Source organism: Eucyclogobius newberryi, unplaced genomic scaffold (genome assembly GCF_026437365.1).
Source record: "Eucyclogobius newberryi isolate DKJ021-1_F unplaced genomic scaffold, fEucNew1.0.hap1 SCAF_6, whole genome shotgun sequence".
NCBI classification, from domain to species: domain Eukaryota; kingdom Metazoa; phylum Chordata; class Actinopteri; order Gobiiformes; family Gobiidae; genus Eucyclogobius; species Eucyclogobius newberryi.
In genome coordinates, this window is record NW_027316278.1 from 34197421 (window position 1) to 34225004 (window position 27584).

The 27584-nt window shown below is 41.7% G+C and overlaps 1 protein-coding gene across 2 annotated transcripts in view; it reads right to left on the reverse strand.

Annotated features, from left to right (window-relative positions):
• Positions 1–240: 240 nt before the first annotated feature.
• LOC140346783 (lysyl oxidase homolog 2B-like) overlaps positions 241–27584 on the reverse strand; it is a 49672-nt gene continuing 22328 nt past the window's right edge. The window contains exons 4-14 of one of the 2 annotated variants that reach the window (XM_072432978.1): positions 24448–24659; positions 21546–21768; positions 17643–17823; positions 14736–14887; positions 14287–14454; positions 9370–9535; positions 8184–8424; positions 5787–5902; positions 4119–4255; positions 3930–4041; positions 241–2578 (exon numbers count right to left, since the gene is read on the reverse strand). In XM_072432978.1, coding sequence (XP_072289079.1) covers positions 2508–2578; positions 3930–4041; positions 4119–4255; positions 5787–5902; positions 8184–8424; positions 9370–9535; positions 14287–14454; positions 14736–14887; positions 17643–17823; positions 21546–21768; positions 24448–24659 — 1779 coding nt within the window. In that variant the 3' untranslated portion in view covers positions 241–2507. Of the gene's footprint in view, positions 2579–3929; positions 4042–4118; positions 4256–5786; positions 5903–8183; positions 8425–9369; positions 9536–14286; positions 14455–14735; positions 14888–17642; positions 17827–21545; positions 21769–24447; positions 24660–27584 lie in introns of both variants that reach the window. The other variant, XM_072432977.1, reaches the window with a different exon arrangement.

The window sequence follows — 27584 nt, forward strand, 5'->3', positions numbered from 1 at the left end:
CCCTCAGGAAAATTAAGTTAAATAGTTCTTGTCGAGTGCTATGTCCCGGTGTTTTCATATGTAAATATAGAGCCAAATAACCATCAAGTATAAGTAATAAGACAATCACTGATAAAAGGGTATGTCACATTTTATGCTGTTACTGGCCCCGCCCCCTTCAACTGGTCCCTGGAAAAAAAACTTCGAAAGGTCGGGCCCCGCTGATTTAGAGTAGGATTTATAAAAAATAAAACAGCGGCGTCATTGCTCCATAACTTTATTATTCACACCTTCAAGTATAAAGAATGTCAAAAGTACCGGCCCTCAGAAAACAGAGGGCCCGCTCAATAGCACCAGTAAAAACATTAGTGGAATTCACAACAAATTAACACTTTATATTTGTTTTTTCACGTCGAATCACTTTTTTCCACGCATCGGTTGTGTTAGCGGGCGGGGCAGGGTGGGGGATGGGGCGGTTACCGTTCATATCTCTGTGATTCCGGATGAGATCAAAAAGCGACGCAAAGTTCGTCGTCTTTGTCGCGAGTGAACGGAAATGAAACTGCCTCATTTTTTCAACATAGCTGGAGATGGATCCAACCTCAGAAAACACTCAGTTTCAAATTTGTGACGTGAGAAGATAGAAACGGCCTCATTTTCAACCCCAACGATGTGATTAATGTGAGACGCTTTTCTTTTTTTGGTCACTTTGCTCTCTGTATTATTATTATTTCATTTTATTCTCAAAGACATAGACACCCGCCCTTAAAGTAGCGTTACAATCTTGTACTGCGGCATTTTTGCTTTCATGCTTTATAAATGAGACCCCGGGTTTGACAAATTGTTCATTTTCACAATTTTAAATTAAGACGAAATGAAAAACAAAAGTTCGAGCTTTTCGACAGTCGTGAACAGGAGCTAAAGCAGAAAACAACTCAAGGAAAAAAGAAAGTGTATATTTAAAGGTGCGCAACGTGACCAGACTCAACAATAGCTCCTACTACTTTGAGCCTCATTGTTATAGAAGAATGAAACACCCACGTTAAGTAAGCTAAATGCAACTTAAAGGACACATATTATGCTAAACTGCGCTTTTATACCGCGTTCTTACATTGTTCCCTCGCCAAAAACACAGCTGGAGTTCATTTATTATGCTTAGTAAGTCGCCACTTTAAGCCTCAGAAAACACTCAAATTTCCCAGATAATTTGTGACGTGAAAAGGTATTTTGTACCTTTTTTTTATATCTTTAAATTGAGCACTTCTACCATCGCATTACGTTCAACATGACGAAGAAGTACGACATTTTGTTACTTACCGTACTTTTCGGGCTAAAGAGCTCCTGAACACAACATTTACAGAAAGTACACGTCCCTGACAATAAAGCGCAGGTGCCGCCTTGTAACATGAGATATTTACACATAAATAAACGAGGTAGTGATGCGTCTTTTGAACCGTTTTTAAATATCTGTTTAATCGGCTGAAATGTTAAAGGTGGTGTGCAAATCGTCAGAGAAAATAAACCTAAATGTAAAGTACTTTTTTTATCTGGTGCTTTTGTCAAATGTAACTTATTTTGTCACAGTCACAGAAATGAACGAATATGAAGGATTCCGCAGTTTGGTCACAGCTCAATAATTGCGAATAATCGTTAAATCGGGATGTTTTTTTCCCGCAATATTCGCAACACTAAAAATGTGAGTTGCTGTTGTCAATTGTATGTCTATATTTGTGTTTGCTCAAAACTCAGACTCTCAAATCATGTGGAAAGTACTTTACTTTAAAATATGTAGTAGAAGTAGAAAGTACGGCATCTGCGCTGAAACCTAGTGAAGTAAAAGTAACTGGTATCCACTGGCGGAGGGACTAGCTTTTGTTTATTTCCCTTTGCGGCAACAGATGGAGTGCTAACACAAATCCTGACGGGGGAACGCCTGACGGAAACAAAGGAATGTGTTGTGCTTTCATTATTACTATTATTATTATTATTATTATTTCATTGTTAAAGCACATTTAAAGCAATAACTATACAAACCATGCAGAATATGTGTCCTTTAAAGTCATTTTTCTGCTCGTCTCCATGGCACTAAACATGTTTTATTTGACTGTTCACATGGAGACAGACAGGTGACGTCTGCGGAGAGGCGCCGCCGCTCACAATCAAAATGTAAAGGGAAAAAAAGAAAGGAAAAAAGTTGAATAACATGGTGTGGGACGTTTTTTGGAAAAAGCGATATTGAACTGTTGAAACTGCTGATAAAAGAGTTGGAAAAGGTTCTACGTGGTATTATCATTGTTTTCCTGTTGTTATGCACAGTCTCCATGGCGACTAAAGGCTCTAATAATACTCAAGTCTCTCTGCACCAGGTTGAAAATAAGTCCAAAATGCTGCTGGTTTGTATTGCTCCAGGATGGCTTCTTTGGTTGGTCCAGGGGGCTTCTGGGTCCCGGGTTCTGGGGACACGGACCCAGTGGAGTTGGCCCTTGTCTGGACCTTCTGAGGGCCCCGGGTCAGTTGTGGCGCGGTCTTCACTTGTGGGTGATCTGGTTACTGATGAGGCCCGGGAACGTCTGCTCCGTCTCCTCGCTCAGTGAACCGCCTGCAAAAAGAAGAGGGAATGACACAGAAGTGGTTTAGGTCTGATCGTCTTCTCAGGCTTTAGAGCGTTTACCAGCTTTTATTTCTGTTGTTTCTGTTTGTGTCTAAATCAGAAATCCTCTTGTGTAGAGTCCAGTCGTTGTTCCTCACACAGATCTTCAGTGTGTCATTATTCCTCACACAGATCTTCAGTGTGTCATTATTCCTCACACAGATCTTCAGTGTGTCATTATTCCTCACACAGATCTTCAGTGTGTCATTATTCCTCACACAGATCTTCAGTGTGTCATTATTCCTCACACAGATCTTCAGTGTGTCATTGTTCCTCACACAGATCTTCAGTGTGTCATTATTCCTCACACAGATCTTCAGTGTGTTGTTATTCCTCACACAGATCTTCAGTGTGTTGTTATTCCTCACACAGATCTTCAGTGTGTCATTATTCCTCACACAGATCTTCAGTGTGTCATTATTCCTCACACAGATCTTCAGTGTGTCATTATTCCTCACACAGATCTTCAGTGTGTCATTATTCCTCACACAGATCTTCAGTGTGTTGTTATTCCTCACACAGATCTTCAGTGTGTTGTTATTCCTCACACAGTTCTTCAGTGTGTCATTATTCCTCACACAGATCTTCAGTGTGTCATTGTTCCTCACACAGATCTTCAGTGTGTCATTATTCCTCACATAGATCTTCATTGTGTCGTTGTTCCTCACACAGTTCTTCAGTGTGTCATTATTCCTCACACAGATCTTCAGTGTGTCATTATTCCTCACACAGATCTCCAGTGTGTCATTATTCCTCACACAGATCTTCAGTGTGTCATTATTCCTCACACAGATCTTCAGTGTGTCATTATTCCTCACACAGATCTTCAGTGTGTCATTATTCCTCACACAGATCTTCAGTGTGTCGTTGTTCCTCACACAGATCTTCAGTGTGTCGTTATTCCTCACACAGATCTTCAGTGTGTCGTTATTCCTCACACAGATCTTCAGTGTGTCGTTATTCCTCACACAGATCTTCAGTGTGTCGTTGTTCCTCACAGAGAGTGACCAGTGCCTTCTCCAGCTCGTCTCAAACACTCTCACTGGGGCTCAGATCTGTGGTACAGTATTTTCTGCTTCTCATTCGATGTTTTCTCTGCTCAATGCCAATGATTTGACTCTTCTCAAACACACTGACATCTACTCCAGGACCACGGGATTCGTCTTTCCACATAGTCGATTCAGAAATGACAACTGTGGAATACCGTGAATCCAGGCGGTGACTTTTGGTGTTTGGACCGGCGGTGTTGATGATATGTTTATTTATTCTCTGTGTAATGTGTGAGTTTGATTGGACTCACCGTTGTGACAGTTGTACATCCAGATTCTATGGCCGTCATATCGACACCGACATTTCACTCTGTTGTTGGAGTAATCGGACTCTGGGACCTCGTAGTTCGGGTTTATGACGATCTGCGGAAGACGAAAACGAAGAAATGAAGCGAACCATCGGCTTCTGGCGCCGCCCCACGCCGCAGCGGGAGTGTTACCTGGAAGATGTAGTCTCCCGGCTTGACGTCGGTGATGTCGACCCACTGGCAGTCGATGTCGTGTCTGTACGTGTCCCAGCAGCCCACCGTGATGCCCTGGTCGCCGAAGTTCGCACATTCGTACCGCTTTTCAATACCTGCAACGCAACACGCAGCGCTACATAAATACGTGACCAGTCGTATGGGGCACCAGCCTGGGATATAGACAAACTTTGATGGCGAAAACCTACAAATCAAGTGAGAAAACTCCGGGTAATAACGGACTCAAGACTTTAAAGCGCCCCCTACAGGTCGGACGACTCATGCAACTAAAATGCAGTTAAGATAAATATACTTATTATTGAATATATTTATTATTTTGCTTAAACTTATAAAAATGTTATCGCAGAATAGCAATTTTTTTAGGTTTATGATATCACTTCCTGTTTGTAATTGATGATGTCACACTAGGAAATTACCCAGCAAACACTGGGCCAAAACTCATCTAATGTCACAATTTTTTTTAAATTTGACAAATAGAAATATATGAGAGCGACTTGTTTTGTTGTGTTAATGTTTAGAGAGTCAAAAAAGTTGTTTCTTCATGTAAAATATGCATAAACTTTGACAAAAGCTTTGGAAAGAGTATCTCAAGTGTGATGTCACTTCCTGTCATTTTCTACAGATTTTTACACTTTTCTCCACAAATACCTGCTCGTTTGGTGTAAAACTAGAATTTATATGTACAAAAGGTATAAATACACCAAATAAAGTCAAAATTTTACACTTTTTAAAATAATTTAACAGCCACGTCAAAACAATAACATCAGAGGCTTTTCACTCTAAAACAACAGAATTAGGCAAGAATAAAGTAGATGAAGGAATAGTGTCAAAGAGCTTAGAGAGACTTGTCTGGTCTTTTGTCTCCAGACATTATCACTGCAATACATTCAAACATTAATTTTAGAGGGACTATTAAGGCTTTTATTTTTTATTTTGTGATTTTCATGTATTTTTGTGGTTGTAAAATCAGAATTGGAGGGGACATTTTTGTTGTAGACATGCAGCCGATCAGCAGAAGAAATAAACGGGGGGAAAAGTTAAATTAAATAACAGTATCTCTGTAAGAATACTATAAATCTGTCCTTTTAACAGCTAAAACCTCCAGTCAAAACAGAAAACATCGACATTCAAGTTAAAGTCCATATGTTTTTCTAATTATGACGTTGTTTAGTGAGACAATGAGAAATGATTCAAAAATTCAGTTTGTGAAGAAAATTAAAAGTTGAAAAATGACAGGAAGTAGTGCTGAGTTCACATTTCTTCTGTGATGTCATCAAAAAAGCGCCATTCCATCAATAATGCATCATTATTTGGCCATGTCAAACCAAGAAGTGACATTATAAACGTCACAAAAATTGCCAAATTGGAGAAAAAGTGGCAAAATGTTTGGTCAAATCTTAAATATAATCATATTTTCTTTGTTTTGCAACATATTGACATGTCCCTGTAATTTTAGAAGTGCACTGACGTGTCGGGACAACATCCTGCTCTCCGACGCGACAGACTCGAGGAGTACAAAACATCACTTTATGTCTGTCCTCTAAAGCACTTTCAATAGATGTTTCTTTGAACTATGCTATAGCCTACTAATAAAATGGCTTGCTTTTTATTAGAAATGTTTGGTACCTTCGTCACACTCGGAGTCCTCCAGGCAGAAGCTGGCCTTGTGCCCCTCTGCCACTTTGGTCCCGTTGAGGCTGTAAAGGTCGTAGAGCGTGAACACTTCCATGCTGTGGTAGTGCCTGCACAGAAGAGACAAAAGGACTAATGCTTACGTGAAATGACTTTGGATATTTCTGACCTCAGGCGTCTTAACCCCTGCAGGAAAATTATATCAATATGTAAGTAAAAAGGCATAAAAATTCAAGTCAGAATGTGATCCTTTCTATTTTTCTCATTTCAGTCAGTGTCGGTTCTGGCCTTGATCGCTGGTGCAGTTTGTGTCATCCATTTCTTTGTGATGGCCGTTTTCCCGGCAGAAGTATGTTCAGAAGAGCTTTCAGTTTTTTTAATGTATAGTTCTTTCTAAAGTACAGAGGGGGACGCCAGTTAGAACGTTTTTTGTGCATTCAGTTTGCATCTAAACATGGGACCAATATCATGAAGGAAATGCATCACATCGGGTATGAAAATGTATGGATTCGTCAAATATAGTACAACGTCCTCATCTGAGTAACGGTGTATTGATTATAACACAACTGATTGTTTCTGATTGTCTAATTAATTGGACCGATGATTCTAAGTACAAAGCAAATACAAGGGGGGACCAAGCACAGCCCTGCCTCACCCCTCTTTCCTGAGTCAGCGGCTCAGTCAGGTGACAGTTGATTTCAGTTCTTGATGTAAAGAGCCCCAATATATCTCATCATACATTTCTCAGCACTTTAAATAAATAAGAACATGTAACAGAGTCAAAAGCTTTCTCAGCGTCCAAACTAATCATCACAGCTTTTTTTTCATTGTGGATTATTTTGGGTGTATCTGTTGTCCAATCTTTTGGTCATTATTGAGGTGTATATAGGATATTCCACATTCAGAATAGAAATGGGTCTATATGAGGCACAGTCAAGTCTGTCCTGTCCTTCTTTATGTATTAGATTTTATGTAACTCGGAGGGATCTGAGTGTTTTTAAATGCCCAATTAAATGTTCTTAAAAGAAAAGCAATAAGTGTTTCTCTTTGAGCTTTAAACCACTCTGGGATAAACCTATCAGTCCCCGAAGATTTATTGTTCTTCAGTTTCTTAAAGGTCCCATAACATGCAAAATCGACTTTTCAGAGCTTTTAACCTTCTTACATTGCTATTTGTGCTTCATATATGTACCCAGAGTGTTTTTTTGATTGATTCCCTCAGTGTTTAGCTATATTACAGACTATCTCCTTTCCTCGGATCTGTAAACTGACGGGGTGTCTACAAGACCGCGTCATAACCCCAGGCACGCGTCACCATCCCCCCTCCCCCTCCCCCCTCCCCATCCCCCTCCCGCCTGCCGCCTCCCGCCCCCTTCCCCCCGGCTCCGCGCTGATTATTTACCAAACAAAAACATCCTGCTGCAGTCGTTGTGGTACTTCTACTGCTGCACTTCAAACTCTGGGTCTCACTCTGGGTCCAGAACATAAGGCTCAGGTCTACGCACCGCCATGATAAATAGAATGTTGATTCTCGTGTGCGGCTGTGTCCACGCTGTCACCTCTGCCTCTGTTTACACCCCCACCGTCTACGGGGTGGGCGGGGCACACACGCTCTCTCTGACACTACGTCACAGGTGGGCGGGGGAGCCAGATCAAACCAAGCCGTCTGCATTTCCGGGTCGGTGAGGGGGTCCAAGGTCTGGGTGAAATTTCTTAACTATTATGTTATGGGTGTTGCACAACCCTTATTATTATCATCAATTATACACTTAGGATAGACTACGAAATGTGAAAAAAGCATGATATGGCACCTTTAAGTTAAGTTAAGATAAGATAAGATATTCCTTTATTGTCCCACATGGGGAAATTTCATTGGTGCAACACAGGTAGATACAGAGGTAGATACAGAAGATAATAACACTTTTGCTGTTATTTCAGCATCTCATTTTTCAGTTTGCTCTTCGCAGACATCCATCCATTCATCCATTTTCTACCGCTTGTTCCCTTTCGGGGTCGCGGGTGACTGGAGCCTATCCCAGTGACTTGGGGCCTTAGGCGGGGTACACCCTGGACAGTGGCCAACTCGTCGCAGGGCCAACACAGAGACATAGACATTACAGACAGTTCACGCTCACATTCAATCACTAGGGCCAATTTAGAGTCACCAATTTTGCCTAACACATTCATGTCTTTGGACGGTGGGAGGAAGCCGGAGAACCCGGACAGAACCCACGGTAACACGGGGAGAACATGCAAACTCCACCCAGAGAGATCATGTGATGTTGGTCTGGTCTCATAACAGACAAATTGAGATTATCCAGAAAAGATGAATAAACAAAGGCCTTAAGCGATTATGGATCCATTGTGATGGATCTTGCAGCCCAAACTCACCGGTGACAGTCGTGCCAGACCCAGCTCTCCCTGTGGGCTTTGGGCTTGAAGTCGGACTGTCCGTTGTTGTGGATCTGGGAGGAGAAGCGCAGCAGGCGGCGGTAGGAGTTGGCAGGGGTGGAGCTGGAGGTGGAGGCCAGGCAGTTCTCCTCATACGCACACTGCAGCAAGAACATGGGCCTGTCCTCCATGTACGTGGTCTGCTCCACCACCTGAGGGTTCAGCACCAGGTCTGGGGCCGCTGTGAGAGGGAGAGGAAAGTCAATAATAGCTGGAACAATTATTATTATTTGACTTTTTTTTTTTGTGGCACAAATGGGATTTTCTAAACGTATTTTATTTTATCTTTTTGTAGCACAATAAGATGTGAGCTGTAGAAATGCATATAAGTTCTAGAGTTTAGGAGCTAATGCAGGCTAACTGACTAAAATATGAACAATAAAACTAAATTGGTGAGAAACGTTTGAACAAGAATTTGAAAAATGTCTGCTGAGTGTACAATATTTATTTTCAATCTTGGTTCCTCCAGGTTGCATTCCAGAGATCTAATAATCTTTTATTCATCATCATTCAATAAACATTACCTGGAAAGAAATATTTTTGCACAAAGGGGGACATTTTTCCTTTCCTGTAGCGCAATAAGAATTCTATGACTAATTATAGATAAGTACTAAAGTATTTCAATCTGCTTCTCTTCATTGCATCATTGTCTTTTCAGATTGATATTACAGAGTCGATACTAATCTACGACGACCGTGAGATTTTCATCATATTCAGTTAACCATTTTTTATTCATGCCTTATTATTATCATTATTATTATTATTATTATTATTATTATTATTGTTGTTGTTGTTATAATTGATTTCCGAGTTCCTTATTAGTTCCTAGTTTGTGAATATTTTTTCTGATTCTTATTCTTCTGATTCATCATGTTGTATTTTGGACATCTTAAATCGTAATATAGATCTAAAACAAAAAACTGGATGGACGGAGCAAAGGCGTTTTGTCAACAGGAAAATAAAGATGACTCAAATATGATTACAATATGGTTAAAAGTATTAAAAAGTATTGTTTCTCCTGCTAAAACATCAATTTTAATTTAAATCAACTTAAAACGTCACTCAGATTAAGAAGTATTGGTCGCTTCAAGACGACAAGAGCAAAGACGGGCAGAGCGTGGCTTACTCTCGGAGCAGGAGACGCCGGCTGCGTAGCGCCCCCCTCCTTTGGAACACTGCAGGTGCGCTCCGTGGTGCAGGCAGTGGGACAGCGACATCTCCGTGCCGGAGCAGCGCACGCCGCTCATCGCCACGGCGTCCGCGCTAACCTGACCCGACCAGTACCACGTCTCCTGGACACACCGAGGGAACGAGCACACACAAGTGAGTCATCGCAGGCTGATGACAACGGTGTCAGGAGTTACAGGAGGATTTTAACAGTGTGTAAGAGCGAAGAAAGTGTTGAATTAGCCATGATTATGTTTAATCATCCAACAAATGCAAAATGTTTGAAAAACTAATCACAGACATATCACCTTATGTCACCATATACCCAGGGACGGCTGGTCATTAAGGCGATGGGTGTGACGCAACACCAACAAAAAGGGGGAGAATTATTGTATGTGTTTGCATACTTTGGTATTGTAATTTATTTTAATTTATTATAATGTTTTTATTAATTTTATTTTATTTATTTTATTTATTTTATTTATTTTATTTATTTTATTTATTTTATTTATTTTATTTATTTTATTTATTTTATTTATTTTATTTATTTTATTTATTTTATTTATTTTATTTATTGTATTATGTTAATTATGTTAATGTTAATTATTTATTCTGGTTTATATTTTTAAGTTGTATGTCACAAACAAAATGGTGTGGTAAAAAACAAACCAAAGCATAAATATTGGGTCTTTACCTGTGATTTCTCATAAATGTGGATGTGAAATATTTAATGAGAAACACGTGAAAGTACAAAATAAATAAATAAATAAATAAATAACAGCAGGAGATCTTTCTTTACCTTTGACGTCACAAACCTGGTATCTTTGAAACAGTGTTTTATGAAGACGAGCTCGTAAACAGGATTAATGAAGTGTAAATGAAGCTAAATACAACAGTTGCACATTTGTCCAAAAAAACCTCTAAATAACACTTGAAATCACAAAACACCAGGTGTGTATTTGATGACATGGGTAGAATAAAAGTGTATTTTTCATCTATTTCACCACTTTCACTTTCTAACTCATCTCACTGTGTGACGGAGCCAGTCTGTCTTTAACTGGTGTCGGCGCTTATTTGCTGAGCAACCGCGCGGCCCTTCATGCCCGCGCGCACTTTCCAACACACACTCATACATTCCCCGCTCCCCGCGTTTCCCTCTGTTTCATTCATTCGCATCAGACGCCACACACGCATCTTTCCCCGCACTCCTCCGTCACTAATCTGCCAAGGGTGCACACTTGCGCGCGTTAGGTTAAGTCTAAGCATACACACGCCAATTGTTACCAGTTTTGTCACGAAGCCGCGCTCCGCCGATGCGTCGCGTTGGGTCGAAACCGAGCCAGGACTTCCTGGAAGTTTAAATGCGCGTTGTTCGCGCCGTGGTGCTGACCATGTGACACCGGGTATTCTATGTGTTTATATTGCTTTATTTTGAACATGAGTATATAATTAATGATGTATTATGTTGTAGGAAGAGGCCACAACAGTTTATTGTCAGTTTATTTGGGATTTGAATTATCTAGTTATTTTGCTCAGTGGGAGGGGCAAGTGAGGAATAAAGGCGAGCCGCTCTTGGCTGGGGGGGAGTCTGTCTCCAACAACAGAGAAGGTAACAGTGTGAGAGAGAGAGTAAAAGAGAGAGAGTTAAAAGAGAGAACGAGTTAAAGTTGAACTCATAGTTGGAACTCTGTAAATATATGTTTTTGGATTTTTGGACCTTTTTGCTCACTGTATATATTTTTGCACTGTTGCACTATTTTTGCACTTCGGTTTTGGCACAATAAATCCACCTGAGCACTTGAAATCTGACTTCGCCATATTTTTGAGGGAGAGCCCCGCTACACACTGAAATGCAGTAAACTCCCTGGTTGTTTCCACACAGCGTTTAAGCCTGAGGGCCGCGTACATCCTGTCATCAGACGCACCGTGATTAGACCCACATTTAAGAGCCGCACACGCCCCAGAGCCCTGCAGCTCCATCGAGCCGAGCACACGTTTACAGGAGAAAGTTAAACCCAGGGCCAACATTTTACTGCAAACATGTACAACGTGTCCAGACTAAAGGAGGAGGACATTTCTGCTCGGTCAGGAAAGACAAATTGGACACATTTTAACAGGATAAGTACTTTGATAGGTCTTTTGTTCCATTAGTCTTCAGAGGCCATGTTTTATGCACAGTAGTGTTTAGTCATTATTTTGTGCAAGCTGGTGATCTTCCACTTGGCAGCTCAAAAAAATATTGTATTATTATTAGTATTATTATTACTATTATTATTTCATTTTATTTTAAGTTTTCAAATTCATGAACAGCAAACAAACAAAAACAGACAACAACAGAAACTGACCAGAGAACAAACATTAATAAATAGATAAACAAACCAAACAATGAAAAAATAATAATAATATATCAATCTATTTAAATAAAAGAAATAGTGGAAATAAAAAAAAAAAAAATGGTTCCAACTCAAGTCTTTTACATTTGTCCATTCACAAACAGATTTGAAAGTCCATCGATGTTTACTAAATTAGTTTGAATAGTTTCAGCTCTCAAATGACACAGTCTAAGCCTGGATTTCAACTCAAGACCAAAGCTAAGCTAAGATGAGATGAGATAAGATAAGATATTCCTTTATTGTCCCACATGGGGAAATTTCATGGATGCAACGCAGGTAGATACAGAGGATGTCAAAGCCTGAAAAAACTGAGTCATTTTACTGATGTATTTACTCATAGTCAATTGTTTCATCATTTGAATCTGGTAAAAACTGACTGCAGTAGTATTGCCAGTGTGCTGTGCAGTAGTACTGCAGTAGTATTGCCAGAGTGCCGTGCAGTAGTACTGCAGTAGTACTGCAGTAGTATTGCCAGAGTGCCGTGCAGTAGTACTGCAGTAGTATTGCCAGTGTGCTGTGCAGTAGTACTGCAGTAGTATTGCCAGAGTGCCGTGCAGTAGTACTGCAGTAGTACTGCAGTAGTATTGCCAGAGTGCCGTGCAGTAGTACTGCAGTAGTATTGCCAGAGTGCCGTGCAGTAGTACTGCAGTAGTATTGCCAGTGTGCTGTGCAGTAGTACTGCAGTAGTATTGCCAGAGTGCCGTGCAGTAGTACTGCAGTAGTACTGCAGTAGTATTGCCAGAGTGCCGTGCAGTAGTACTGCAGTAGTATTGCCAGAGTGCCGTGCAGTAGTACTGCAGTAGTATTGCCAGAGTGCCGTGCAGTAGTACTGCAGTAGTATTGCCAGTGTGCCGTGCAGTAGTACTGCAGTAGTATTGCCAGTGTGCCGTGCAGTAGTACTGCAGTAGTACTGCAGTAGTATTGCCAGTGTGTCATGCAGTAGTACTGCAGTAGTATTGCCAGTGTGTCGTGCAGTAGTACTGCAGTAGTATTGCCAGTATGTCGTGCAGTAGTACTGCAGTAGTATTGCCAGAGTGCCGTGCAGTAGTACTGCAGTAGTATTGCTAGTGTGCCGTGGTACTGCAGTAGTATTGCCAGTGTGCCATGCAGTAGTACTGCAGTGATATTGCCAGTGTACCATGCAGTAGTACTGCAGTAGTACTGCAGTAGTACTGCAGTAGTATTGCCAGTATGTCGTGCAGTAGTACTGCAGTAGTATTGCCAGAGTGCCGTGCAGTAGTACTGCAGTAGTATTGCCAGTGTGCCGTGCAGTAGTACTGCAGTAGTACTGCAGTAGTATTGCCAGTGTGTCATGCAGTAGTACTGCAGTAGTATTGCCAGTGTGTCGTGCAGTAGTACTGCAGTAGTATTGCCAGTATGTCGTGCAGTAGTACTGCAGTAGTATTGCCAGAGTGCCGTGCAGTAGTACTGCAGTAGTATTGCTAGTGTGCCGTGCAGTGGTACTGCAGTAGTATTGCCAGTGTGCCGTGCAGTAGTACTGCAGTGATATTGCCAGTGTACCATGCAGTAGTACTGCAGTAGTACTGCAGTAGTACTGCAGTAGTATTGCAGTAGTACTGCAGTAGTATTGCCAGTGTGCCATGCAGTAGTACTGCAGTAGTATTGCCAGTGTGCTGTGCAGTAGTACTGCAGTAGTATTGCCAGAGTGCCGTGCAGTAGTACTGCAGTAGTACTGCAGTAGTATTGCCAGTGTGCTGTGCAGTAGTACTGCAGTAGTATTGCCAGAGTGCCGTGCAGTAGTACTGCAGTAGTATTGCCAGTGTGCTGTGCAGTAGTACTGCAGTAGTATTGCCAGTGTGCTGTGCAGTAGTACTGCAGTAGTATTGCCAGAGTGCCGTGCAGTAGTACTGCAGTAGTACTGCAGTAGTATTGCCAGAGTGCCGTGCAGTAGTACTGCAGTAGTACTGCAGTAGTATTGCCAGTGTGCTGTGCAGTAGTACTGCAGTAGTATTGCCAGAGTGCCGTGCAGTAGTACTGCAGTAGTACTGCAGTAGTATTGCCAGTGTGCCGTGCAGTAGTACTGCAGTAGTATTGCCAGTGTGCTGTGCAGTAGTACTGCAGTAGTATTGCCAGTGTGCTGTGCAGTAGTACTGCAGTAGTATTGCCAGAGTGCCGTGCAGTAGTACTGCAGTAGTACTGCAGTAGTATTGCCAGAGTGCCGTGCAGTAGTACTGCAGTAGTACTGCAGTAGTATTGCCAGAGTGCCGTGCAGTAGTACTGCAGTAGTACTGCAGTAGTAGTAGTATTGCCAGAGTGCCGTGCAGTAGTACTGCAGTAGTACTGCAGTAGTACTGCAGTAGTATTGCCAGAGTGCCGTGCAGTAGTACTGCAGTAGTACTGCAGTAGTACTGCAGTAGTATTGCTAGTGTGCCGTGCAGTGGTACTGCAGTAGTATTGCCAGTGTGCCATGCAGTAGTACTGCAGTAGTACTGCAGTAGTATTGCCAGTGTGCCGTGTCTCACCTGGAAGGCGTTGCTGGCGAAGCCCAGTCCCAGCTGTCTGCAGACCACCATGGCCTCCATGACGCCCCAGCCCTCGCTGCAGACCGTGCCCCACACCAGAGAGCCGTTCCTCTCAGCCAGCACCTCCACGCGGCCCTCGAACGGAGAGCGGCCCCCACTCAGCCGCAACTACACCACAAACACTTACAGTTACTATACATTCACCACTAAATAACTATATTTGTGGAGCTGCAACAAAAAACTTTCAATAATACGACTTTATTCCATGTATTTCAATGTTCGGGGTGCAGTTGTATAATATGAGCTAAATATCGTTAGATCGGAACATGGACATTTGATGATAAACGGCAGTGCTTGGTTAGAAGATAAAGTAATAAGAACTGTCTGGACTGGTTCAAAACCCCGTGTCATAAACTGGTATAAAGTCCCTGTCTGCTGGGAGAACTGACCCGCTCCTGGAAGCCCATCTGCGGCACGTTACACCTGACCCCGGCGTCCTCCTCGTGGCTGCAGTCGGACGCCTCTTTGTTGAAGGGACACTCTGTGATGGACTTCTCGAAGCCAGAGCACTGCACCTCGTTCATGTGCACCGGCCCCATGCCTGGAGAGCAGGGAACACGCTTCTATCAGGATATTACAGCATATTAAGGGCAAATTCACGTGTAAAAGACGGCGATCAGAGTCAAACTAAACACAAACACGGGTTGGACTTGGATGGAAAGTGGGTCAGGGTTAAATAAATGCAACTTTCAGCCCAGAATAGCTGCATTTTTAGGTTTATAATTTTACTTCCTGGTTGTGTTTGATGACATCACAGAGGGAAATTACTCGGCAAACACTGGGCCAAAACGAATGTCACAATTAATTTTATTTCACGAATAAAAATATATGAGAGTGACTTTATTTATCTCTAAATTCAGACTCGGAACCTTAATATCAGGTTTGTGTCGCACTAAAAAGCTGTTATAATGGTATATGGGATTTTAATGTGGAGGAAGTCTGACTCTTTGACTCTCCTGGAGACTTCAGATGGGCGTGATCGGCAGGTGCATTAGCCAATCAGGGACAAGCCCGGTCCGTCCACATCACAACAAACATTACAAGGGCAAAAAAACGACCACAGGGAACGAACATTTCTGCAGAATTGTTGAACAGTGCGCAAAATGTTGTTAAACTGAGGCGAGAGTTGATTTTGTTGTAAATTATATACAAATGAACTCACATGCATCACGGCAATAAATGAATCTGATCGCACGGTACGTTTTGAGTTAAGACTCGAGGCGGGACAGAGGGTGACCAGACTCATAATCTCTTCATAAAGCAAACGTGTGTATTCTGGATCCCAGGGACGCATTAGGTCCCCGGGCCATAGTTTGGACAACCCCGCCCTCCCCCCATCATAAGCTCGGTAGTAGATGGACAGGACTAGATCTTACAGAGATACAGCTACAGGATATCGATGCAGATGGTGAAAATATGGGCTGGAAAATGTATGGGAACCACTGAAGGTTTAAAACGTGCTATGTAAGAAAGGAATCCGACCCAAAGATAACAAGTGCTTTGTGGTAACAGTATCCACAGGCTTCCAGATGTACATGACTTTTCACCGTGCGCTGGCAGCAGATTCGTTTAGTTGAGTCTTATTTGTCCGGGGATCATGTACAAAATCATGAAGAAAGGTCCCCGACATCTCGATCACCAGTTCTTTTTCATGGTTGAACTTTAGTATTTGGTATTATATTGTTGGCCCCTGCTATTATCTAGTATTAATGTATTTTTTGTTCAATTCAAAGCTAACTGAGTAAACTAGAACTGATCGGAGACTAACACAGGAAGAATGGGATGTAAAAGTGTTTTAGCTCGATCCTCGACAGGACAGTGCTCAGATCGGGCCTCGCTTGGGTCATCGAGTTAAATCGGCTAAATTTAGGTTAAACTGCGGGAGAAACAGTTTGTACGTGTGCTATTCTTACGGACAACTATAATTTAGTGCCGTTGGTGCAGACGTCGGGCGTTACAAGGCCAGACGATGATTACAGAGGGCTCCAACTCACCACTATTCCAGGTTGATTCCTCACAGACGCTCGTTTGCAGCACACGTACAGCACAGACGAGGGCGCTCAGATTTATCATCAAATCGATCATCATGATAATAATCAGGACAATTATTACATCTGAATCCAAACCACTTTTTTATCGTTCTGTTTTTGCCATTCAGAAAGTAAAATTTCGTAAAGTTGTCTTTTATTGTGAATAATCGATAAATTTTGTTGGATTTAATATTGTGACATCCCATATTAGACATATCTTCTGCATCACATGCAATGGTATTTATGTATTTATTTATTTTTATCTTTATTATTTTTCCCCTCCATCCCTTGTTGGGTAATGGGAGGTTTTGTCTATGGGAGTTTTTGTTTATAAGAGATCTTCTACTGAGAGTGTTTTTCAGACTTCCTATAAGTGATCTGTTCTTTTCTTCTGTATCTACCTCTGTATCTACCTGCGTTGCACCAATGAAATTTCCCCATGTGGGACAATAAAGGATTATCTTATCTTATATAGATTAAGATATTTGAAACAACAGTAGAACTGATCAAACCTGACTGGTTTGATCAGCGGCGGCAGAGAAAGTATTTCCCTTTGATTTGATCTATTTGACCATAAAACTTAGGAAACCAACTGTGAAGTGAAGCAGGAAAGTCCGTCCTCGCACAGCCGATTTTGAAATAATTATTCAAATTAGAAAACCACAAACGTTGGTCTTTCTCATTATTAGTTTGGGATTAGCTCCAAAACCTTGTCATATTAATCTCATGAGTTAAAGACATTTCATTGATAACAATCTCATATTTGGAGTTGAATAATGGCATTTCTTTGAGGCTGTTGTGATTTTTTTTCTCACTTTTGTTTATTTTTGCCAACAGAAAATATGGTGAACTTTGTGCCAGTTTTAGATTCATGTGGATCGACCCAGTAATTACAGAGACATGAACCATAAACCAGGTCAACAAAATCTCTCTCTCTCTCTCTCTCTCTCTATATATATATATATATATATATATATATATATATACACACACATATATATACAATAAAAAGACAGGACTGTCCCGAGCCTGTCACAAGCCTGTCACGAGCCTGTCCCGAGCCTGTCACGAGCCTGTCACGAGCCTGTCATGAGCCTGTCCCGAGCCTGTCCCGAGCCTGTCCCGAGCCTGTCCCCGAGCCTGTCCCGAGCCTGTCACGAGCCTGTCCCGAGCCTGTCCCGAGCCTGTCCCGAGCCTGTCCCGAGCCTGTCCCGAGCCTGTCACGAGCCTGTCATGAGCCTGTCACGAGCCTGTCACGAGCCTGACCTTGCCCCAGCCTTCCTCCGGACAGGGCCTCTTTGGCGGTGCCGTAGCCCAACTCTCTGCACACCACAGTGGCTGCGGTCAGGTCCCAGCGGTCGTCACAGATGGTGCCCCACTCGCCGTTCTTCAGCACCTCCACACGGCCCTCTCCCACGATGGCCCCGCCACGCAGACGTACCAGGGGCTGCTGCAGGGACAATACACAACACGTTAGGTACGTTTCAGAATACCATTCTGATTCATTGGCTAGAAAACATTCGTAAAATAATTAAAATAATATGGTAAGGAAGACATATTAAGCTTTTATTACTATTATCTACACTTCAGTGACATCCGTGGTTATTTATTTTATACTTTGGACATTTTAAATTGCAATATTGAGCTACAAACAACCAACTTAATAAAAGGAACAACACAGCTGAACCCTATGTGTGTCACAGATGAAGACAGAAAGTTCAGAGAGCGTAGTAAAGATAGTAAAGAGCGGTGGGCAAGTATATACAAGATTATGCGCGTCTCCGTTAACACCAGGCTACATCACGACTCCGGACGGAAACAACTTGATCGAGCTTTGTTCACATCTGCTTGTTTAAAGTGACTGAAATACTGCACACTACATATTAAAGCAGAACTAAGTAAAATTTTCACCTGATTAAACGTCTTTGTAAGTCCTTGCGACAGTTAAATATGTGTTTTCGGGGCTTTTGAATTGCCCGTCGTTGCCCGCTGGAAATCCAACCTTGTAACATTGACTTGAAAACAAACTCTCCTGAGAAACCCTGGCTCTTTTTTCTTTTTCTTTTTTTTTACTTTTGCAATGTGACATATTTTAATAAGTGATGGTTACATGTCTTATTAGGATTAGAAAAAAGAAACAAATGTGAAACAATGTATTTTCACAAGGGGGCTGCAGGGGGAGCTCTATCGCCACAGATACTTAGTTCTGCTTGTGACAGAGAGCGCTAGGTTTAATCTACTGCAGGGAAGAGGCGAAGGCTGCACACTGGGTGGCTTGGCCTTTACAAAAAATGTGCTTGATTTTACATTGTGGACTGCTCCTGACCTGGACCTGGAAATGTCATATTCCAAACAGTAGATAACACAAGTTTTAGGTTTGTTGCATGTTTCAGCTGCTGTAAGTGAACACACACAGAGGAGGAGACAAGGGGGACGTGGGAAACGGCACGTCCTCATGTGGTGAGACATTAACCGTTTAGTCTGAGCTCCAAATGTTTACTCTGGTAAAACTTAAACACTCCAACTTTTATTTAATCTGGCTCTTTATGGAAACCTTTTTGTGAGTCTGGGTCTGTAAAAGATGCTTGCGACTTCTGCCCTCGTTTCATACAGTCTATTTTGTATCAGAATATGAGTGAAACTGTAATTATGTGTATGTGAAGTGTCTATAAAGTGTTATAGTGTTGTGGTTGTGGTTGGGGCGACTTCCTGGATGGAATTTTCACTGGTTTGAAAGAAATATCCAACTGAAAATCCAGAAAAAGGAGGTAATATGTAAGAAACAACTTGTATTATTATTTATCTTCTGGATAAAAGCAGTAACAGCCGTGATTAAAAAAGCACTTCCATCTTTGATAGCAAAAACAACAACCTTATTTACCTGTGCTAAATGCGTTGGTACAATTATTGGTGTTTGGTGATTTTTTTTTCGATACCAATACTTGATACTGGACTAATGTTTAAAGGACTTTCCATAAATATTTAGAGTTTTAAATGTGCTCTAAAGGACGGACTGAACTCCTGACAGAGATGGATTCGTCCATTCTGCTGGAGTGAGTTTGACACAAAACAATAAAGAAATGGATCTTACATGTCTAAAATGAACACCTAGTTTTATACTTTGCATATACATTGGTTCACTTTGAAGCGGATTGGTGCAGGCTGAAAGTTTCTCTATTGTCTTAAGTGAACCAGCCCGTTTAAGGGGTCATTTATGTACAAGTTTAGTACAAGTTGCGTAGTCACAAACGTCTAAATCATAGTGGTTTTCTGTTTTTCTCTTTCTTCTTTTGAAAACCATGAGCTGTTTTCCAGTCCTATGTATTTTCCATTTCCCTCTACAGTTTTACTACCTCGCTCTGTTGTGTCAAATCCCAAGATAATCATTATTCAACATGTGCCGACGTCCTGGAGCAACAGCTGTTTCATCATGACAGAGGAGCTGGAGCCGACGCACCACTTTTGTTTTCCGCTTTCAAACCGTGTCCTTGAATAAACCCAGAGCGAGGCTTGTTTACCAAGTTTGTGTGGATGCCTGACATGACAAGATATTATGAAAGTGCTGAAAAACATAATTCAACTAAGCTGTGTTTGTTTCGCTTGTTAAAATAGGACAGAAGTGGCCGATAAGAGCCATGTTTGGACTGGCACTTGCCCCCCCTCGACCCAAACATAACAAATGTTTTCTTAATAAATAAAATCAATACTGTATCTGCATTTGTTTCACTTCTCTGCGCCTCTTCATAAGATTTGAACGTCTCTTTATGTAACGCATTGGGCTTGGATAATGTCGAATTAACTGAAAATGTGTAGATAAACCGGAAACGGCTAATGCTAACATGCGCTAATGCGACTGCTAAACGGATACCGGCTAATGCTAACCTGCTAATCGCAAGATCAAGACAGCGTTTGGTCAGAGATTATTATCATTTTCTGTTTATATCTGCTTTTTGCCGTCTTGTTTTGGCCCCAGTCTACGTTCTCTCTTGTCCAATCATCTCACTGCGTTCAGTCACTCCAGGAGCCGCAAGCGAGCTAAACCCGATTTGGGCCCCGTAAACAGACACTTTTGGACAATACCAATCCGTGCACACATGGCTAGATAGTTTTTAATCATTTTGAAATGGTAGTTTTGAAGGTATGCAAAATTAAAACGCCATAAATGCTGTATATAATAGGAAAATGTCTAAACTATTGTTCAGGTTAAGAGACATTTCTACTCTACTTTCTACTGTGACCGCTTCCATGACATTTACAGGGACATTTCAGCAAGTTTCAGATGGATTACAATAACAATATCATCAAATTTCTGTGATTGAAATAATCCCTAACATATCAATATATAAATTCTGTTCAATGTGCTGCAGATGAGAAACCTGAGGTAATGGAGAGGCTTGTGTAATCTGCCATGTGGGACAGAAACTGAGTGAGCTGTCGAGTTTTACGAAACACAGAGTCAACTTTAACAAACTAACTGTGGCTTTAAGTGAATGACTCGGTTCAGAAGCATGCGTTTACTTAAGCCTCTTCGTTTTCAAAAATCTGGGGGTTTGTTTAGTCGGACATGGGTTTTGACCATGTACGCTCACAATTTCACAACAACTTTCAGGAAATGCTTGAGTGTTTTGGTGAAGGACTAACAGTGTGAAGCAAAGTTAGGGAACTAAATGGGATCCAGGGGCGTATGCAGACTGTCTTCACTGGGGTTGTCCAGTGGGGGCCAATAGATAAGGGGGCCCATCTTTGATGCTTGAAGTAAAACTAAGGAGCACTTTTGTATTTCAGGTGATTTCAGTTTTAACAACTGAAAGCGGTTTGTTGTGTATGATTTAAAACGCAATGACATTACCAACATTTATAAAGCACCAATCTAGGACATTTCCAGAATACCTTAGTGTGTTCCTGTGGACGAAGGCAGGAGCTTAGCATGGAGAGCAGGAGGAGGGGCTTAGCATGGAAAGCGGTAGGAGGGGCTTAGCATGGAGAGCAGGAGGAGGGGGAGAGAGATATTGTATCACAAAATGAATATGGTGATAATATCGTACCATGATATTTCTGGATGCCTTTACACCCCTAACTGACACATGGACAAACCTTTTCTTCTGTCTAAACCGGAAAAAGGACTAAAGAAATACGTGTTATTTGTGTTTTAAAGAAATGAATCCTCACCTCTTGCCTGAACGCCTTCCTGAAGCCGGTCATGGGCGTGGGTGCAAAGGCTCGCCCCGGCACACAGCTCACCACCACGGGCAGCCCCCCCCCACACGTCCCGTTGCCCTTCACCACCGCGGCCTGCTGCGCCCCGAGTTTACAGCTGGACAGGTGCGCCTCTGTGCCCGTGCAGTTCACAGAGTAGTCCCAGTACGACGCCTTCCTCTTGAGCGCGAACATCCTGCACATGAGGAGATGTCAGACACATATTTACACTTGGCTTTGGGGGGTTGCCAGGTGCCATAGAGCGGCTTTTTAAGAACTGCGGGTTGGGCAAGTGCGGGGTGGGTTGGTGTTCCATGTACAATCTATTAGGTTTTTATAAAAATCTAATCAAAGTCCGGGATTTAAGTGATTCAGGCTCTAATTTGTGTTGTAATCAGCCTTTAAACATCATCTACCTTACGTTTGGCATCTCATGTTTTAGAACTAAAAGAATCTACTGGCTGCAAAGAGAAGTACACAGGTTAATAATACTTGAAAGTTTTAGCTAAGTAGTTGTGCTGATCGTGATTAAAAAAAAATTAAAAATTAAATCTTACACACTGCGAAGATATAGGTTGTGTACACTTTATGGACAGAATAAACAGCAGATAAAGCGACTCAAGTGTATTATAATATTATTTACAGTAAGTAAATATTATGAATATTATGCTATGAATATTTACAGTGCTGCATAAGGACAAATAAAGTAGTGTCACAGGTATGTTAGTAACATATGACGGGTTTTTACGATTTTCTAATTTCAACTGAATAAATTTGCTCTCATATATTTTTGTCAAATAAAAACATTAGATTTTTTTCTGGGTAATTTCCTACTGTGATGTCATCCATTACAAACAGGAAGTGAAATTATAAACCTAAAAAATGAGCAATTCATTTTATATAATTTTTAACAAAATATCAAATGTGTAAAACTTCAAGTACATTCTAGTTCAATGAGTCGTCCGACCTGTAGGGGGCACTTTAAATAACACTACGCCACAACATGGTGCCACATGGGCTTTTCTGATTCCACTTTTCCAATAGACTCTTAGAAAGTACTTCAAAATGTATTCATAAGGTTACAATGCAGTTAAATCAAAGGCCCAGTTCTCATGCCGTACAGTCTCAGCAGAACTACAGTGAGAGAAACAGTACAACCTCCACGAGCCTCAGATTTATGACGATGTGGACGTGTTGAGCCCGGCCAGGCCTAAGCACGAGCACTCCTGACCATAATGAGGTTTCTGCTGGTTTAAACACGCTGACCCAAACACAGCTGCGCTCCCACTAACACGTCTGGAGGGCTTTTCATAACGTTTCACTCTAAATTGTACTTAATGGTTTTTTGGTGTGCGACTTCTCGAGCGTGCATTTCCGTCAACATGTTTACATCAGCACTTTGGTTTGGGTAAATTACGGCTGTGGGAAGAACCTTCACAGTTGAGGATACTTTCAAAGATGAAAAGTTCAGCGTTTAAGTATACGATGTTCACTGTAAACCGCAAAATGTAACTCAAACCTGCAGAACTGATAAGCCCCTCCACAGTGACATTTAACAGTAAAAAGCAGCAGATTTAGTTTTATTAACTTGATTTTACTTTTCTTTGGGTAGGTTACAGCAGTGTTTCCTCATCATTAGTTGGATTTTGATTCATGTTTGGGTTGATCCTGTATCATCCTGCATTCGAGCTTTGAGTGCTTTCACCTGCCCCCCATCCCCGCCCACATCCCTGTACTTTACTGCAATTAGGATTTAGAAAAAAATTGAGACTCCAAGCGAAAAATGAAGAGTTCTAAAATGTCACACAGTCACATGTAAATGACAATCTGAAACGTCGGCACTTATCACTATGAAGAGGCGGGTCATATCAGTATGAAAAGGCGTGGCTTATCACTGTGAAGAGGCAGGGCATATCAGTATGAAAAGGCGTGGCTTACCACTATGAAGAGGCGGGTCATATCAGTATGAAAAGGCGGGGCTTATCACTGTGAAGAGGCGGAGCTTATCCATATGAAGAGGCGGGTCATATCAGTATGAAAAGGCGTGGCTTATCACTGTGAAGAGGCAGGGCATATCAGTATGAAAAGGCGTGGCTTACCACTATGAAGAGGCGGGTCATATCAGTATGAAAAGGCGGGGCTTATCACTGTGAAGAGGCGGAGCTTATCCATATGAAGAGGCGGGTCATATCAGTATGAAAAGGCGTGGCTTATCACTGTGAAGAGGCAGGGCATATCAGTATGAAAAGGCGTGGCTTACCACTATGAAGAGGCGGGTCATATCAGTATGAAAAGGCGGGGCTTATCACTGTGAAGAGGCGGAGCTTATCCATATGAAGAGGCGGGTCATATCAGTATGAAAAGGCGTGGCTTATCACTGTGAAGAGGCAGGGCATATCAGTATGAAAAGGCGTGGCTTACCACTATGAAGAGGCGGGTCATATCAGTATGAAAAGGCAGGGCTTATCACTGTGAAGAGGCGGAGCTTATCCATATGAAGAGGCAGGGCATATCAGTATGAAAAGGCGTGGCTTATCACTATGAAGAGGCGGGTCATATCAGTATGAAAAGGCGTGGCTTATCACTGTGAAGAGGCAGGGCATATCAGTATGAAAAGGCGTGGTTTATCACATGAAGAGGCGGAGCTTATCCATATGAAGAGGCAGGGCATATCAGTATGAAAAGGCGTGGCTTATTACTATGAAAAGGCGGGGCTTATCAGTTCTGCAGGTTCGAACAGGAAGTCAAGGGCCCTGATTCTAATATTAGGCTGTTTTAGATCAATGTTGTGGTTTCCACTGAACAACGTGTAAAATTATGATGTTTTTATGCTAAAGTTCAAACCTCCGTTAAAAAGTGAAGCTGTGTTACTGACTTGTAGACCCGGGCGTTGTACTTCCTCTCCCCCGGGAACCCGAACATGCCACAGATGACGCGGCTGTTGTGTTGAGTCCAGTCGGCGTCGCAGATCTGCTTCCAGCGTCCGCCATCTTTGACCTCCACGTAACCCTCGGTAACGGGCACGCGCTTCCTGTAGGTCGACAGAATGGCCCGGATACGAACGTCTTCCACCTGGATGTCAAGGCTCTGTCATGAAAAACACAGAAGATCATGTTTAGAGCACTGTAAAGCTCAGTGTCATTAACAACGGGCAATCGAGAATAAGATTCAAGAGCAAATTGAACTCGCAAAACACTGAGGACGCTTCTCCGCTGCTTAAAGTCCATATGACAGGTTCACATGTTTATCTTATTATGACGTCCGTTGGTGAGTTAGTCCCACTGGAAATTAATTATCATAGTTTTACATTGATCAAATTGCAGTTTGTGAGGGAAATTTGACAATTCAAAGTTGAAAATGACAGGAAGTAGCACTGAGTTCTACAACATAACCCTCTGTGATGTCATCAAAAAGCGCCATTCCATCAAAAATGCAGAGAAATTATGCATGCAACTTACACCTTTTTACGACAGTTTTATAGTCATTTAACAAAATAAACCGTTTCAGGAAATGTTGGTATCTTTTAAAGACTGGGCTGTATATTCATCCCTTGTTATTCCAGTCACTATGCTATTACCATCCTATCAACATTACTGCTCACAGAAGTAAAGTACAAGCAATTTTCCCCCTGTAATACATATTATTAAAGAGAAAACCCATTTTGTAATCATTTTCTCAATAATTATTACAAAATGTATGTCGTGTTTTAACAGGGTACCCCTTGGATTGGACAGATAGAATGAATGAATTAATATGGCAACAAAAAAAACAGTTTTATTACATATCACAATAACTCAGACTTCTTGGGAACTATGTGGGGCTAATAAAAACAAAACAAAAATATGCCTAAAACAATTGACGACATTAAAGATTCGATAATTAGCACTACAAGCATCATTCTAATCATATGAAAGTATACACGTTTTGAGGTGAAGCCTGTTTAAACTCTCACCAAACGAGTCGCGGCGTTTCGAGTGACCGCCTCACGTGCACTAAATTGTGAACGGCTCAGCTTCAGGTTCACAGAGGGTTCGGTCTCCTGTAATTATCCACTAAAAACACATTTAATAATCAGTGTAGAGGTTTTATAATCACCGGGATGACTGTCTGCAGGGACGAGCTGGAAGACAAGACCACGAATCATCCTCTGCCACCCCGAGCTTTTCATAAACCAACGTGACCACATAAGAGACCTCATAAATGTGACAGATGTGCTGGCTTTAAAAGAGAACATCTGCTGCCCGGTGGTCGAGCGGTTAAGGCACGGCGCACATATGCCGGGCTCCAGGTGCAGCCACAGTGTCGTGAGTTTGATTCTCGACTCTGACAATTTACTGCATGTCCTCCCTTCTCTCTCATCCCCCATTTCATTCTGTCCTTTCCTGTCAATAAAGCCTACGGGCCACAAAATCTATAAAAAGAAATAAAAGAGGGACCATTATTATAACGAAGAAATTAAACAAAGCAACGACCACTGTGACCCTCTGACTGAAATGTTTAACAAGACTTTTAAATCCAAACTTTCAAGGGGATCAATCCCTAAATAAATAAATCAAAAGTAAATAAATAAATCAAAAGTGGGAAAAAGGAGGTAACTTTGTTTTGACGGATAAAGAGTGGGATAATGTGTGTACATCTCAGTATTGTACCATGAAATTCCATGTCTGGAGGCAAACCATGTCCTGTTGCTTAGAAATATCGGACTGAGATCATTGGTTGCGGGTAAAAAAGTCACTAAAAATGGATGACTCAAACTGCACCGGTGATCAGGGACTGGACACAAATGATAATATATTCAATAAATGAAAAAAATATAAATTACATTTAGACTTAACTTGAAAATGCACATTTTGAAAGACTTTGGACAAGATGGGATTTAATTGTTGTGCCATAATTTTAGTTTCATTTTGCTCTCTCTCGGATAAAATAACTAAAATAAATTTGATAAATTATATATATTAAGAGGAATTAAATAAATGACATTAGATACATCAAATACGTTAAATTAAATGATATATAGAAAAGAAAATAGACATGGGCATATTGGCTAAAGTATACTAAGGACAATAGCAAATCCACATCTGAAGTCACTTTTTTAATATAGCACATTTAATTAAAGAGGCAGTACATGATTGTTTCAGGTAATAAATACTATATACTGTATATTTCTAATTCCATTACAGATACAGTAAAAGCAGCTCGAAATGTGTGCAGTGTGGATCTAATTCTAAAGCGTTTTTATCTGCTGCGTACCAGGAAAGAAACGTTGGTGTGCTGTTAGCATGCTACGTGTTGTTAGCATTACTGGGAAGACAAAAGCATGTGAAATGTGCTTACAAATTTATTGGAGTGAATAATTAGAAGGCTTGGACCAAACGGTTTCAAATTAACTACTTCTGTTCAGTTTTCCCCCACATCTTTAAGACAGTAAAAGCGCCTTTAGCACACAACAGCAGTACAACAAAATATTACAACTATGGCCAGTCAAACTACATTCAAAATAATGAGTAAATAATGGCTGTAATATTAGTTTACTAAACAAACAACAGTAATATGATATGTTGTGTCAGTTAGAGGATAGAAAACGTTAGCTTGTGGATTAAACAAATCCACCATCTTGTGTGGCTAATTTGAACAATTACAGTAAGTCATTTTCTTCACTCAAAGATCCATCCATCCATCCATCCATTTTCTTCCGCTTTATCCGGGGCCGGGTCGTGGGGGCAGCAGTCTGAGCAGGGACTCCAAGACTTCCCTCTCCCCAGACACTTCCTCTAACTCCTCCGGGGGGATCCCGAGGCGTTCCCAGGCCAGCCGAGAGACATAGTCTCTCCAGCGTGTCCTGGGTCTTCCCCGGGGCCTCTTCCCGGTGGGACATTCCTGAAACACCTCCCGAGGCGCCCAGGAGGCATCCGGAACAGATGCCCGAGCCACCTCAGCTGGCTCCTATCGACGTGGAGGAGCAGCGGAAACTCATTTTGACCGCTTGTATCCGCGATCTTGTTCTTTCGG